Source organism: Pteropus vampyrus, unplaced genomic scaffold, assembly GCF_000151845.1.
Source record: "Pteropus vampyrus isolate Shadow unplaced genomic scaffold, Pvam_2.0 Scaffold138, whole genome shotgun sequence".
In the NCBI taxonomy this organism is placed as follows: Eukaryota; Metazoa; Chordata; class Mammalia; order Chiroptera; family Pteropodidae; genus Pteropus; species Pteropus vampyrus.
In genome coordinates, this window is record NW_011888919.1 from 1,662,205 (window position 1) to 1,676,198 (window position 13,994).

General features: G+C 56.1%; 2 protein-coding genes across 3 annotated transcripts in view; both read right to left on the bottom strand.

The window, feature by feature from the left end:
* The window catches only part of NECTIN2 (nectin cell adhesion molecule 2), a 27,462-nt gene extending 19,141 nt beyond the window's left edge, over positions 1–8,321 (bottom strand). Inside the window, exon 1 of one of the 2 annotated variants that reach the window (XM_011367977.2) lies at positions 8,015–8,321. In XM_011367977.2, the coding sequence (XP_011366279.1) occupies positions 8,015–8,105 (91 nt within the window). In that variant the 5' untranslated portion in view covers positions 8,106–8,321. The remainder of the gene's footprint in view (positions 1–8,014) is intronic. The other variant, XM_011367973.2, reaches the window with a different exon arrangement.
* Positions 1–13,994, bottom strand: part of BCAM (basal cell adhesion molecule (Lutheran blood group)) — a 33,960-nt gene that overhangs the window by 10,586 nt on the left and 9,380 nt on the right. The window contains exons 11-12 of the mRNA XM_023535249.1: positions 12,485–12,491; positions 7,200–7,213 (exon numbers count right to left, since the gene is read on the bottom strand). The gene's annotated coding sequence lies outside the window, so the exon portion shown is untranslated. The remainder of the gene's footprint in view (positions 1–7,199; positions 7,214–12,484; positions 12,492–13,994) is intronic.

Consider the following 13,994-nt stretch of genomic DNA (forward strand, 5'->3'; position numbering starts at 1 on the left):
AAAAAAAGTATCATAAAATAAATTTTTAAAAATTTGAAGTGCGAAGCTTGTCTTTATCCTTTTCTGCACAATAATAGACTTCCCCTCACCTTTCTATAAAACCTACAACTCTCTTAGCCTATCGTTTTTTTTAAAACAGGCTTATCTAGATTAATTTCCATTCATCCATTAAAAGTATATAATTCAATGGCTTTTTGTATATTCACAAGAGTTGTGCACCCATCGCCATAATCAATTTTAGAACATTTTTATAATCCCCCAAAGAAATTCCTATACCCATTAAAAGTCACCCATTCCCCCTCCTCGCAGCCCTAACAATCACTGATCTACTTTCCATCTCTATACATTGCTCTATTCTGGACGTTTCTTATAAATACATGGCCTTCTGTGGCTGGCTATTTCACTCAGCTGATGTTTTCGAAGTACGTCCATGCTGGAGCGTGTGTCAGTACTTTGTTCCTTTTCACGGCTGTATAATATTCCATTGCCTGGACAGACAACGTTTGGTTCGTCTATTCAGTTGAGGGACACTCGGTTGTTTCCACTTTGGGGCGATTATGAATAAAACTGCCGTGAACATTTGGGTACACGTTTTTGTGGGAATGCGTTTTTATTTCTCAGCTTATCTTTTGTATTCCCACTTTTAATATAGATTAGAATAAAAAGACAGACGTTTCTCTGCTGTGCCAGGCAGTACAGCACGGTGACTGACGGTGTAGACTGCCTGTGTTTGAATCCCGGCTCTGCCACTTGCTGGCTGTATGACCTTGGTTGGGCAAGTAATCTAACCTCTCTGTGCCTCGGATAATAACTGTGGCTACCTCCTAGGGATTGTTATAAGCGTTAAAGGATATTTGAAAACACCTGGCTCAGGATCACAGGAAACACGAGATCAATGTTTATTAAATAAACACAGCTAGCTAAGTGTCATTACAAGTGGCCTTGACACTCAGCCTCGAGGCAAGGCCAAGGGCACATGCCCCGGCCTCAAGAGGCAACTGTGGCCCAGCTCTCTCTGACAGAGCCTCTGGCCTCACACAAGAATCTAGATGACTCTAATGAGAGGGTGCCTGGCAGAAGGCAGTCCCTCGGGCGGGGCTGTCCCAGGGACTTTCGGAAAAAAGCCAGCAGTGAAGGCCATTGTGTGACTCATATACGATCTCACAGAATACCCACATACGTTCTACGACTCAAACCCAGGGTGCCGCCTTGGGAGACGAGGCTCTGCCCCTCTGGAGGGTCCACACTGCAGAGTCTCAGGAGTGCGAGACCCTGGAGCAGATTGCTTGGGATTCTTTCTGGCTCTTTCCAGGTGGGTAACCTTGTTTCTGAGCCTGAGTTCCCCCACCTGTAAAATGGTCCCCCAATGTTTAAGCTGCCCAGCAGGGTCCCTTGTGACAAGTCCATGAAATGATTTTCTCCCCTAAGCTCTTCGCAGGGCCTGGCACAGCTGGGTGGGGCAGAGGCAGTTGGCCGCCTGCCGCAGGCCAAATCCGCTCTCACTTGTATGTTCTTTCGGCCCCCACAGCACTGTTTCAGGCTGAACTAGCGGCACAGAAGGGTCTGGAGATTAAATGTCAAAATCCAGACAAAGACGAACATGGGGCTCCTGGGGGGAACAGGTGGGTGGAGCTGAGGAAGGGCCACTTCATTCCATCAGGTGCCAGGACCCTTCACCCACCGGGACCCCAAAGGCAGAGTGCACACGAAGGTCCCTAAAGGCTCTGCCCCTTTCTTGCTGGGTGAGCAAGGAAGGGCACTCGATCAGGAAAAACATCCACCGTGGTAAACTAAGGAGAGCGAGGTAGGATGGGATCAAGGAGCTAGATTTTCTCCTTGAGGCAAGTGGGAGCCGTGGAAGGCCCCTCGGCGAGAGAACGACTTGGCTTAAAGCGAGGAGGGGGTCAAGGGGAAGGTGGAGCTGGACAGAAATGGATTATCAGACGGCAAAAGGGCCCAGAAGAGGTGTAGATAAAAAAACCCAGAAGTTAAGACTGAAACTGAACTTGAAGGGATGCAGCGACGGGGGAGAGGGCAGAACCTGACGAGACTCTTGTCCCCGCCATTCTTTCCCGTTCTGTGCAAATCCAAACAGTGGCTCAACAAACGGGCCCTGGGCGCTAAGAGGGTCAGCCCTGGAGGACAGGGAATTGTCTGTCTTGTTCCCTCCTGTATCCCCAGAGCCTACGCTATGGCCTGGCATGTAGTAGGTGCTCAATAAATACTGTCAAGTGAATATCGGGCTCTGTGCTGGGAGCAGGTGCCACGGAAGTGCCCGGCCAAATCAGGTGCCTGTCCTCCAGGAAGTGACATTCCCGTGGGGAAGACAAATACTGTAAATAGTCATTACCAAGGATGCTATTAAAACTGCGGCGGGGGAAAGAACCCAGAAGCTGGAGGGCTTCCTGGAGGAGGAGAACCTGACTCCTTTCTTCTAAGGGAAGCCAAGCTTCAGGCCCACAGAGGCCTCACATCCCTCTCCGGGACTCAAATTTCCTGTCCTAAGGAAGCCCTTGTGGTTGCAAGACGCCTCCATTTCTCCTCTGAGGGAGGCTGCACCCCCACACCTAGGGTGGCTTCTCAGCACTGTCAGCTTCCGATGGTTAAAAAAAAAAACACCCGCTTTTAGCTTCTTGTGGGGCGAACTCCTCAGGTAGCTCTTTCACCCCCAGTGCTCTGTCCCGGATGGCCGCACACCTCTCCCTCCCTGACCAGCGTCTATCGGGGTCCCATTCGAAGTTTCTAACTCAGAAAGAATGAACAGGGTGGCTCGACGCCCCCGTGGCCTTAACAGTCCCTTTTCCAGGCATGCCACTTCAGTGAAAGGTTTAGGATCGGAGGTTGGCATGAGCCCCGTCTTCTCTCCTACCCCACATGAAACCCCTGGGGAAATCCTGTCAGCTCCGTCTTCAAAATCCATCTCCGAGCGGACCACGTCTGACCCCGGAACTGCCCCCACCCTGGTCTAATTCAGTTGCGTACCACCCAGGTCATTCCTCCCACGGAGGATGGCAGTTGCCACGCATGCCCGGTCTGTTCCCACAGGCAGCCAGAGGGGTCCAGTTAGAGGCTCCGGGAGACAAAGCCCCTCCTCTCTGCTCACTCAGGAAAAAAGCTCACGTTTTTCCATTCGGACCTCCCCTCCCACTCTCTCTCCTCGGCTCGCTCTGCTCCAGTGACACAGGTTCCTTCACTCTGGTCCTCAAACACCGTCAGGCAAGTTCCACCTCAGGGTCTCTGCGCTTGCTGTTCCCTGGTCCTGGACCGCTCTTCCGCCACCTGTCCCCAGCTCCCTCCCTCCCTTCCTTTAGGTCTTTCCCACGCTAATGATAACAACAAAAACTCCCAAACTCTTGGATCCTGCTTTATCTTTCCTTTAGCACCTCATGCATCTTCCCCACTACACCATCAGTGCCAGGAGGCGGGAATTTTCATCCTGTGTCTTGTTTCCTGTGGCACCACCAGAGCCTAGCACAGTGCCTGGCACACGGCAGGAGCACATTCAACATACATGTAGTGAACGAACGAATAAATGAATGAATGAGGATGGGAAATCAACAGTGCACTAGATAACACAGGCTGAGGATGAGTTCAAGCTTGGGCTTTTTCCTGAGGGCACTGGGGAGCCACAGAGAGTTATAAGCAGGGAGAAGAGCAGGGTTAGGTTTGTGTTTTAGAAAGAGCCCTCAGAACAGGGGTGGGGATCCGGGGGAAGGAGAGGCGCCTCAGCCAGGGTAAGGGCGATGGGGATGGAGACGGAGGACAAACCGGACTGGAACAGGGTCAGAAGCTGGAACGGTTCGGAGGCCAGGGAGGCTGACTGGCTATGGGGGTGAGGGGGACGGGTGTGGCCCACGCCCACACAGTTTGGGTCTCAGGTGGAGGCCAGGGAAACGACAATGTGAGGACAGCTGGCCTGGAGTTAGGACCCTAGGGCCCAGCACGCTGCTGGGCGGGTGCCCCTGCCCTGACCTTGGCTGGGACATGACCAGACCCGCAGTGGGGAAGTGCTGTGGGAACATCGGCCTCCCTCAGCTTCCATTGGGAGCCCAGACTGGTGACAGCTTCACGAGGTGTCAGCCGGGTCCCCAGACACGTTTCCTCTGCTCATGGCCAGGGCCTGCGGGCTTCCTGTGGTGGCAGAGTGGGACGCATGCGTAAGCCCAGGGTAAAACTTTGGAGGACAGAGAACAGAGCCTGATACCCCGACATCCAGGGAATGGTAAATCTAAGGAAGAGGAGGGGGCAAAGTGACTTATGGAGCCTTGGAGGAGAAGGCGGCTGGGGGCCTGGTCTCCAGGGTCCGAGACTGCGCTCCTGCTTGGCTGGCTCCTCAGGGCTGGGCTCACCCTCTGCAGACTTACAAAGCCCCAGTGTGATCTGTCCTCTCCCACAGGGCGCGGCCAGACTCCAGCAGGCCCTTGAAGGCAAGCATGCTTTGAGCGCTGGCCTCAGCTGCTGCCTCAGCCACCTCGTTAATTAATTAATTGCATTAATCACAGTGCCCACCCCCACAGCGGACATCCGGGACATCTCGTTTAAGAGGTGAACAGCAGTAGCAGCCGCGGCCAGGATGTATGGGCTTGTTGGCCTCGCCTCCCCTTTCGGCAGGGGCTTGACACCCTGAAGCGCTCCCCTGCGGGGTCTTGTATTTCTGGGGGTGAATCTCTAGGACTGCTCTTCCTGGCTGAGCCCTTCAGATAGAACCCCTCACATACCACTCTGCCCAGCCCAGAGTTTACACCTCAATGTTTCTGTCTCTCTCTGCAGCTGGTTCTTAGATCCAAATCTGCCCCTCTCTGTTCTGTGTCTCCAGCTCCCAGGGGCTCTGTTCTTCGCCTCTGTCCCTCACAGGCTGTCAGTCGTACCTGTGCCTCCCAGGAGTCCCTGGTCCCTGCTCTGTGTCCCTCATATTCTAACAGCTTTATTGAGCGACGTTCCCAGACTATACAATTCGCTCCCTTAAAGCGTGCGGTTTCAACGGCTTTTAGGATATTCATAGATTTGTGCATCCATCAGCACCATCAATTTCAGAATATGTTCGCCAGCCCAGGAAGATACGTATGTCCCCTAGCCGTTCCCAAGGTCTCTCTCCCCTGAATCTCTGACACCTGTGGGCTCAGTGTTTCTGGATCCAGGTCTCCCAGTCTCTACAATCTGGTTCTGCATCTACTCCCAGGGTCTCCGATCTCTCGCGGTCTTCTGGTCCCTGCCTCTCAGGATCCCTCCTCCTCTGTGTCTCGGACCCTGGGATGTCCCTGTCTCCTGGGTCTCCCCAGGTCTCTGCACACCTCTGACACACTTTCTCTCTGCCTGGGCCATCTCGCTGGGTCCCCTCACCTCCTCCCCCTCCTGCTTCATTCCTCTGCATCGCCGGGACATTAAAAATGTAACAGCGTCCCAGGCGGGGGCGGGGGAACTGGCCAGCAGCGTGCCCAACTCCCTGTCCCTCCCATGTCCGACGCTCCTTGTGGCCCCACACACTGCTGGCCTTGACCTCCAGGGTCATAACGTCTCCATCAGTCATGGAGGGGGTTTTTCTGGGCTCCCTGCCTGTCACCAAACCTCTAAGTCTCTCTCCTTAGGCAGTTCCTGCCTTTATCCTGGGGTTTCTGTCCAGCTCCCTTCCCCCCCTCCTTTCTGTCCCACCCCAGTGTCCTTCTGTCCCATCTTCTCCTCCATCTCTCAGCTCCACTCCTGTGTCTCTGATCCCATCCTTAAATCTGTTTGTCTTGTTCCCATTCCTGTATCTCCAGCCTCTCCGAGCATCCCTCTCCCCATCCCGTCGCCCAGTATGTGAGCAGATGCACCCCCTCTGCCCAGTCCCCCTTCCCTAATGAGAAGAGACAGCAGGCCTGCAGTCCCCTCTCCTCCCATCCCCCTCCACTACCATGGGGCTGCCTGGCTGACAAGGATGGGCAGTGAAAGGTGGGGAGGGAGCCGGCCCAGCAGGAGGCCCAGGTGATGTGCCCTCATTTGTGGAGACCAAGGAGAGGGAGCTAGAGACGGGTCAAAAGAGATGGGAGGAGAGGAGAGATGGAGAGAAGGAAGGAGAGAAAGTTCTAGGAGATGGAGGCAGAGATGAGAGGCAGAGGGTGGGGGAAATAAAGACAGGAAGAGAGGGAGAGAGTGGGGGAAGGAGAGGGGGAGAGGGAGAGGGAGGGGGGAAGGGAGGGAAGGAGGGAGACAGAGAAGGGGAGAAGAGAGGGAGGGAGAGGCAGAGTATGAAGGCTCGGGATGGACGGTCAGGAAACAGGAAGGCCCCCTCCCCAGGTGCTAAGAACTTTCTCTTGGGATCAGAGGGACCTTGGCTCCTCCTGGGGAGCTGCCAGGAAGGGCCTGTGATGGTTTTACAAGGGAGGAAATGGAGGCTTAGAGGCACTTTCTGGAGCCCACTGGGTAGAGCGGGGCCAAGAGAGGTTCTGAAGTCTGCAGTCTGGCTTCCCAGGGTGGGACTGGCTGTGCATCCTGGGAGAGTGGCCAGCCGTTTTTAAGCCTCTGTTTCCTCATCTGCAAAATGGGAAACGAGACAGGACGTTTCCCAGGGTGATCTAATGCCTTTCACGAGGTCAAGCACCAAGTCAACGCCTGGCTGAAAGTGGGGTGGAGTCTGAGCATTCCCCCAGGACTGGTAGGTCCTGACCTCACGTCCCTTTCTCTGACACGGAAGGGAGAGGCAGGGGATGGGAAAGGCTCTGGGGGGAAAAACGAAGCCAGAGGTGACCCAGGTTCTTCTACGATTCCCTTGGGCAAACCCTTGGGAAACCCAGGATCCCGAGCTTCCAGCTCGGGAATAAACAGCCGGGGTCACCTGCAAGGGGCGGGACCAGAGCCTGCTTCACCTGTTTCCTCCCAGCCCCTCCCCCACCAGGGTTGGGGGTGGGGAACAGGAGGCGGCTAGTGGGCTAAACAGAGGGAGGGGCGGGAGATTAGGGCGGCGTCTCCTCGCGTTCACCTCCCGATGCGGCTCGGAGGACAAAGGCGCGACTGAAGGAAAGAAGGTCCCGAAACTCGCGGGTCCGGAACCGGGAGCCAGGAGAGCACCCGCATCGCCCCAGCCAGGATCGGCGAAAGTGAAACCGGGAAAACTTCTCCCGAGACGTCCCTGCCTCCGGCTCCTGCTCCACTAGCCGACCGAGCCTCCAGCCCTCGATTACATCTAGAATCCAAGAGAAAGGACAGGGTCCCTCCCTGTCCACACTCAGATCTGGATCTCGAGAGACATTCCAATGAAATCTGAAGCCCACCACACAGGGCCTCTTGCACCCCTCCCCAGTTTTACCCGGGACCCGGGAGAGAGAGCAATTAATCCGGAACCTACCAATTTGAGCTCCTGCCCCCCGATTCGACCAGCGCCCCAGTAGACATAGCCCCGACCCTTCATTCTACCTGGGACCCAGGAGACAGAGCTCCCAGTCCCTAATTCTTCGGGAGCCCCTCCCCAGGCCGCCCCAACTCTCATCCTTGTCTCTCCAAGGGACCGACAGTCGGGCTCCCTGCTCCTCTCGCGGACCCTCTGCTCCCCTGACCGCGGATCTCCCCGCGCCTCAGACGCCTGACCCTGGGAAAAGGGAAAACGGGGGGTGATCTGGCCTCACCATCGCGACTCTCCAGCTAGAGGGAGTGGGAGACATTCCCCCATTCCTGAGGGAGGAAGCGGAGATGGAAACCCAGATCCAGGTTAACTGAACGGCGCGGGGTGGGGAGGGGGCGCGAGGCCTCGGATTTAACCCTGTCCGCGTCGGGATGGGGGTCAAAGTCCGGCGTAGGATGGGGAGTTGGGATTAAGAAGGATGTTGAGGGTGAGAGGGACGCAGAGAGGTAAGGGGCAGAGTCTCTCAGAGAGAATGGGGTGTGGGGGGTCGGAGTCTGTGGGGCCGGCCAGGAAAGGGGCTGGAGACACGGGGTCTCGGCGAACTGGGGGAGGAGCGGGGGAAGGAGCTCAGGCTGCCCCCACTCGGAAGGTGCGGAGGGGCTGGGTCTCGCGGGGAGGGAGGCGCCTGCGGACTCTCACCGGCTTCTCGGAGGAGCAGCAGCAGCAGCGGCGGCAGCAGCCGCACGGTCGGCGACGGTCTCGACGGCGGGAGGGCTGAGGCCCGGGCCATGGGGGGCCCGGGGAAGGACTGGGCCCGGGCGGGGGACTGCGGGCCACTCTGCGTGCGCCGATCGGCCGGGCAGGCGAGCGGGTGCCCGAGGGATTCCGGCCGGTGGCCGCTGCGCTCCGCACTCCGGGATCTGATCGCAGGGGCCCGGCTCTCCAAGCTGCGTGCCCCCGACCCCTCGCTTCTTTCCGGCCGTTCGGACTCGCTGACGTCACAGGACCCGCCCCCTTTCCTGCCTCCCCGCCCCTCCGCCCCCAGCCGAGTGGATCCTGGTCTCCGGCCCCACCCCCTCCCGGGATTCCGTGTTGTCCTTCCCCGGGATTCAATAGCCCGCCCCCCAGCTTTCTGCCCCGCCCCCTCCCAGAATTCTGCGCTCCCCGCCCTCTGGCATTCTGCACCCGCCCCCTCCCAGGATTCTACACCTGCCGCTCCCCAGGATTCTCCAGAATCTCCCCTCCTCCAGAATTCTCTAAACTCTCTGGGGTGTTCAAACCCCGCCCGCTTCGTGTCCTAACCACACCCCCTTTGCTCTCGAGGACGCCCCACCCCCAGTCTACTGGCGGCTCCACTAAGGTTTAGCCACGCCCCCTCCCCAGCTTTCGGCGGTCCCTCGTGAAGCCACGCCCCCAAGCTCCCGGTCCATCCGCTCTCCCGAGTCTCTTCCGCTTTTTCCACAGAGCTCAATCGGGCCTGGTCTCGGCCCCGCCCAAAGGTCTAACCCCGCCCCCTTCAGTATTAGCCCAGGCCCTCTTGTCACACCTGCCCGAGGCACGCGGCTTCTCTTAGGTCCGCCCCCTCTGAAGCCCCGACCCCGCGCTGAGATTGACCCCCCAACACCCCCGCCTCTCGACTTCTGTTCTAGGCCCTGGCCGGGTGTCTGTCAAGTGTTTGGGGGCATCTGAGCGTATCTCTTCTCCGCCTAATCTCTGCCTCGGACTCGGAGTCTCTGCATCGTTTTTTTCTAGATTTCTCTCTCTTAGTGTCTCTGTCTTTGTGCCTCTCACTATTTTTGGGTCTCCTTCTCCATCCTGTCTCTATCTCTGAGTCCTTCAGTCCTAACGTGTCGGTGTCGCTTTGTGTTTCTGGACTCTCTTTGTCTTTCTATCACTGTGTCGTTTGGTCCCCGTGCCTCTTTCCATCCATTTGTCTGTCTCTGTGTCACTATCTCTGTGTCTTTCTGTGCCTGTCACTGTCTCTCTGTCTCTTTGTGCGTCTCCGTGTCTTTCAGTCTCTTGTTTCTCTCTGTGTCTGTAGCTCTGTCTTTCCCTCCGTCGGTGCCATCCTCGGTCCTCCCTCGCCTCCTGCGTCTGGTCCCTGCAGCCTCCGTACCGCGCCCGTCCGCCAGGAGGCAGCACAGACCGGCCCCCGCGCTCTGTTGGCTATGCGGAGCCGGGCCAGGGTCCGGCTTCCAGACACTGCCAGTCCCTCCCCGCGTCCTTGTCCCACTTCTCTATCTCCAGCCTCCTCGCGTCTTTGTGTCTCCCGCTCTGACTCGGCCCCTTTGTCTCTCCCCGGAGGCTCCCGCTCCTCCCCACCCCCACCTACCTCTTCACATTCCTTGGGCTGCCCGGGGGAGCTAGTGAGGCCTGCCCAGCGTGTGGGGTGAGGGCTGAAAGCAGGAGGCCGAGGGAGGAGATGCCACTGAGGCCTGAGATCCCTCCGTTCTAGTTCCTCTAGGGCGGGAAGTCGCTGAGCCGATCAACCGGGGACAGACGCGTGGGAGCTTTCTAGCGAGAGGACCCCTTAGACTTGCCCTCTCTCCCCCACCGCATGCACCTGAGCTTTCCTCCCCAGAAGGGCAAGGTCTCAAGGAGTGGAGACTCTTATTGACTGGCATTCACGTCTTGGTAATAATGTTCTTAATAAATTTATTTAACACTTACCGTGTGCCAGCCACTGAGCTAAGTGTACTCTGTTATCTCAAATAACCCACACAGCACCCTATGTGATAAGGAAATGGGCACAGAGAGATGAAGTGCCTTGGCCCAAAGTCAGAGTTACAAACCGGCAGATCCAGAACTGACTTACCTCTCAAGAACGCCATGAAGGGGACACTCTCATGATCCCTATTTCACTGAAAAGTACACTGAGTGGTCATCTGCCCCAAGCTACCCAGCAGGAAGCAGCAGACTGGGACCCCCAGATAACATGTATCTTAGACTTTGCACAGCCTGGTATGAGGCCGACTGGACAAACAGGTACATAAGAAATGCACTCAAGATTTCTTTCTCTCTCCCCAATCTGGGGCCAGACGAGAGGGTCAGGATCTCTGGGTTTTAGTGCCAGCCTTGCTACTAACTTGCTTTGTAAAATTCTGGGCCTTCCGTTTCTCCCTTGAGCAAAATAACCAGTTCCCAGGAGACTTCTCCCAGGAAGGCAGGAAGGGCCCCTTGCACCCACTCTTCTCCAGGCCTGTCAGGGAATAGGCTCAGGCACAGGTGAGCCCAGGAGGCAAGCCTCAGGAGGGTAGGCTGCAGTTTCACTCATCAGGCCCCTCCAGTCATATACATAATGCGGAGCACCAGGTGTTTGTTGACGAATCGCTGGGTGGGTCCCATGTCTGGAGAGCTGACTTCTAGTGTCAACAAATCCCAGAGTTGGCACTTCACTGACTGAAGAGTCATAATCACCAGGAGGTAGGGGCACAGGGCCAAAGACATCCTGATACAGCCGTGGAGTTGGTGCCAAGTTGTAGTTACACACAGATTTTCTACTGCGCAGGTCAGTACCCATAATCCTCACGTTACTCAAGGGTCAACTGTATTTTATCTGTCCAGCAACCTCTTTCCCTTCTTTCAGCTCCCCCACCCCATTTTTCATATGGGGAGTCCCCTACACTCAGTACTTATGGTTCAGAATGAGCCTGACCCAGTCCTGCCTAATCAGAGCATTTGATCCCCTGGCCACCAGGTGAGACCCATTCCTGACCAATGACAATCAGCCCTGAGGCTTTTGTTTGAACTAATTGGAAAGAGACATCCTCTTTTGGTGGGGATTGCCAGGTTGCTAGGGGAGAAATCTGGTAGTGTGGGGGTCACTGGAGATAAAAGACCCGTTTGAGCCCCTGGATCCAGCTATGCCTGAAGGAATCGGTCTTCGATCTTCCTGGTTATATGAGTAAATAACTTTTCACTTTCACAAATTTTTGACTTCTCTTTTTTTTCATTTGCAACCAAACAATTTTTACTAATAAAATCCGTATGAGTTCAGAAGAGGCACAGCTTCCTATAAAGTTCCAAGGGCAGAGAAGGCGGGGGGTGGGGTGGGGAAGGTGTGAACACTTTTTAGAACCCTTCGAAATGTCCAAGCTTTGAAGGACAGGCAAGCTTTGTCACAGTGAGGGGGAAATAGGATGGGACATTCCAGGTAAGGGGAGTAGTAAAGTCACAAAGGCACAAGAGGGGGGGCATATGTGAGTGGGGGAGCAGTGGGTAGGTGTGAGCGACAACATCTGAGAAGGTCCGAGTGGCTCATGCTCCTGACAGCAACAGGGAGCCACGGAAGGTCAATGACAAGGGGAGTCTACTCCAGACTTCCCTTTGCTTCCTGGAGCCCCAAATCCTGCGATTCACCCCTCCTTCTTGCCCTTCTCCAGACCCTTTGGCCAAGGTGTAAGGAGGGGTCAGACTGAGGAGGGCTCAGGTTTCCATTTGTACGTAAATTAGCTGAGATGATATGCAGATGAAGGATCTTATGTAAATGTATGCCCTCCTGGGAGGTGGGCCAGGACCCTCCCCTCATTAACTTGGGGACCAGGTGCTGCGCAGAGAACCCCTTCCTCCCTTGGGTTCCCTTTCTCTCCTCCCTTCAGACATCTGTTCAGCTCCCCAAATTCCTCCTCCCAATGTCTGCTCTTAGAGTGGGACCTCTTTCCAACCGGTTCCTTCCCTGGATCAAAGGACCCTATTTTGCTTTTCTCCCTGTCCCCCCATTTCCCTTGGATGTGACTGCCACTGCTCACAAACATGTACGAGCACATGCTCGGTGCCAGGCTGTGTACTAAACACTTTCCACCCCAGTCTCATCAAATTCTCCCAACCACCCTACGATCCTCTGTGTGTCTGCTGTATTTTTTTTTTTTTTAAAGAGTATTCAATTCTGTCATGGAGAAAACAGGAAAGCCACACGAATAAAGAGACAGATGAAACGAGGCATAGATATGAAGAAGCAACTCACGAGGCCTGTGAGATGTATTAAGAATGCGAGCTAAACACAGAGGAGGAGGATGGAAGGATCGAGTGAGCTTCAAGTTCCAGGCGTCCTAAAGGTGCTTCTCGTTGGTCACTCTGGCTCTGTTCCGTGAGTCCTGTGCCGAAGTCACTCAGGTAAAAGCCGGGCTCATTTGCCCCGCTGCGTGGCCCTGGCAGCTTCCGGGTGCAGACCCCCTGGCTCGTCTTCCATTCTGGGGGTTACAACCACACCGTGGGGAGTGAGTTGGGACTCAGTTGCCATGAGTCTTCGTACCCCAGAACTCAGGCGACCTTTGACCGCTCGTACCCCAAACTAAGTGCGTTAACCTGATCCACCTCTTTGTTTCTTGCGTTTGTTTTAGACCGATGCAGCAAAACCAGGGGACCGGAGCACCTGAATCAGGCCGGTGGGCTCTTCTGCTTGAGGCACCTGCACGGGCTGCTCAGGCAGCTACCAGGAGGCTCCCACAGCCTCTCACCAGTTTCTCACGGCCACAGATCCCACTTTGTCCTTTTTGTGGCTGAGCAAACCCAGGACGGAGAGGCGGAGTCGCTCGCTGAGATCAGGTGTCTGAGTGCAGAGACCCCCTTGTGTGCGTGTCCCCCAGGGATTGCCAAGCCCAAGCCTTCCAGCAGGCCAGGTGTGATTTATCTCTGTTCGATGGCTTCAGGGAGGGAAAGTCCCATGGCCAAGGTCACACATGCCTACCTCCCACTACCCTCCCACTGCCTCTGGGGCGCTCCTGTGGGGCGTTTTTTTTTTTTTTTTTTTTTCTGGCTGTAATTCTCTCTGTATCCCAGTTATCACCGTGTTTCTGTGTTTCTCGTAGTCTTTGCCTCCATTTATCTGTCTGTCTCTGCCTCTCTCTCCCCTGAACCTTTCTGTCTGCGTCTGACTCCGTGCTGCCCCAGCCCATCCCTCTTACCGCCCTTCCTCTCTCAAACCCCTCTCCCTCTGCATCAGTCCCTCTCTCTGGCTGGCCTCGCTGTTCCTGCTGCCTCTTCTCTCTGCCGGTCTGGGTTCCTTCAAGCTGCCCCTCCTCCCTCAGCTGCGAGAACCGTGCCTTTCCCAGAGGAGGCAGCTCCGTCCCTAATTCCATCCATTCTGTAGCTCGGAGTTTCTCGCAGCTTCAATTCCCTCTGGGGCTCTGGCAAGAGAGCCTGGGAACTTTTACTTAACGGGACGGCACCCTGCCTGCCAAGCAGGCACCGGTCTTCGGGGACCAGGCTCGGTGCCCCTCCGGACCCCTGGCATTTCTCCTTCCCACCCTCGGCCAGCTGAGTCACCCTCTGCTCTCTCCCTGTCTCATTTCTTTCTCCATGACATCAGACTTCTCCCAGGTCTCGAGAGGGGGCGGGAGGAGCAGTGGGAAGGGGAGTGGCACCTGTGCCCCCTTCCCCTCTCATCCGCTAGAGGAGGCTCTGGCCACAGGATAGTGTCAACGTGACAGATAGCATTTATTCCAGACTCCAGTGTCCACAGATGAGGGGGCGGGGCAGGGGGTGGGGATCCAGTGTCAGACTATGCAGCAGGACGTCAGGTGGGGGGACTAGCAATGGAGGCAGGAGGTATAAATAGCCCCGGCCAGCCGACCCGACCCTCAGAGCCCCATCCCAGGCTGGGCCCTGGGCTCGGCTCCAGGAGCTATTCTGGGACCTGGGAGAGTCATACTCCCTGGAGGAAGGTCCCCTCCCACCCCCC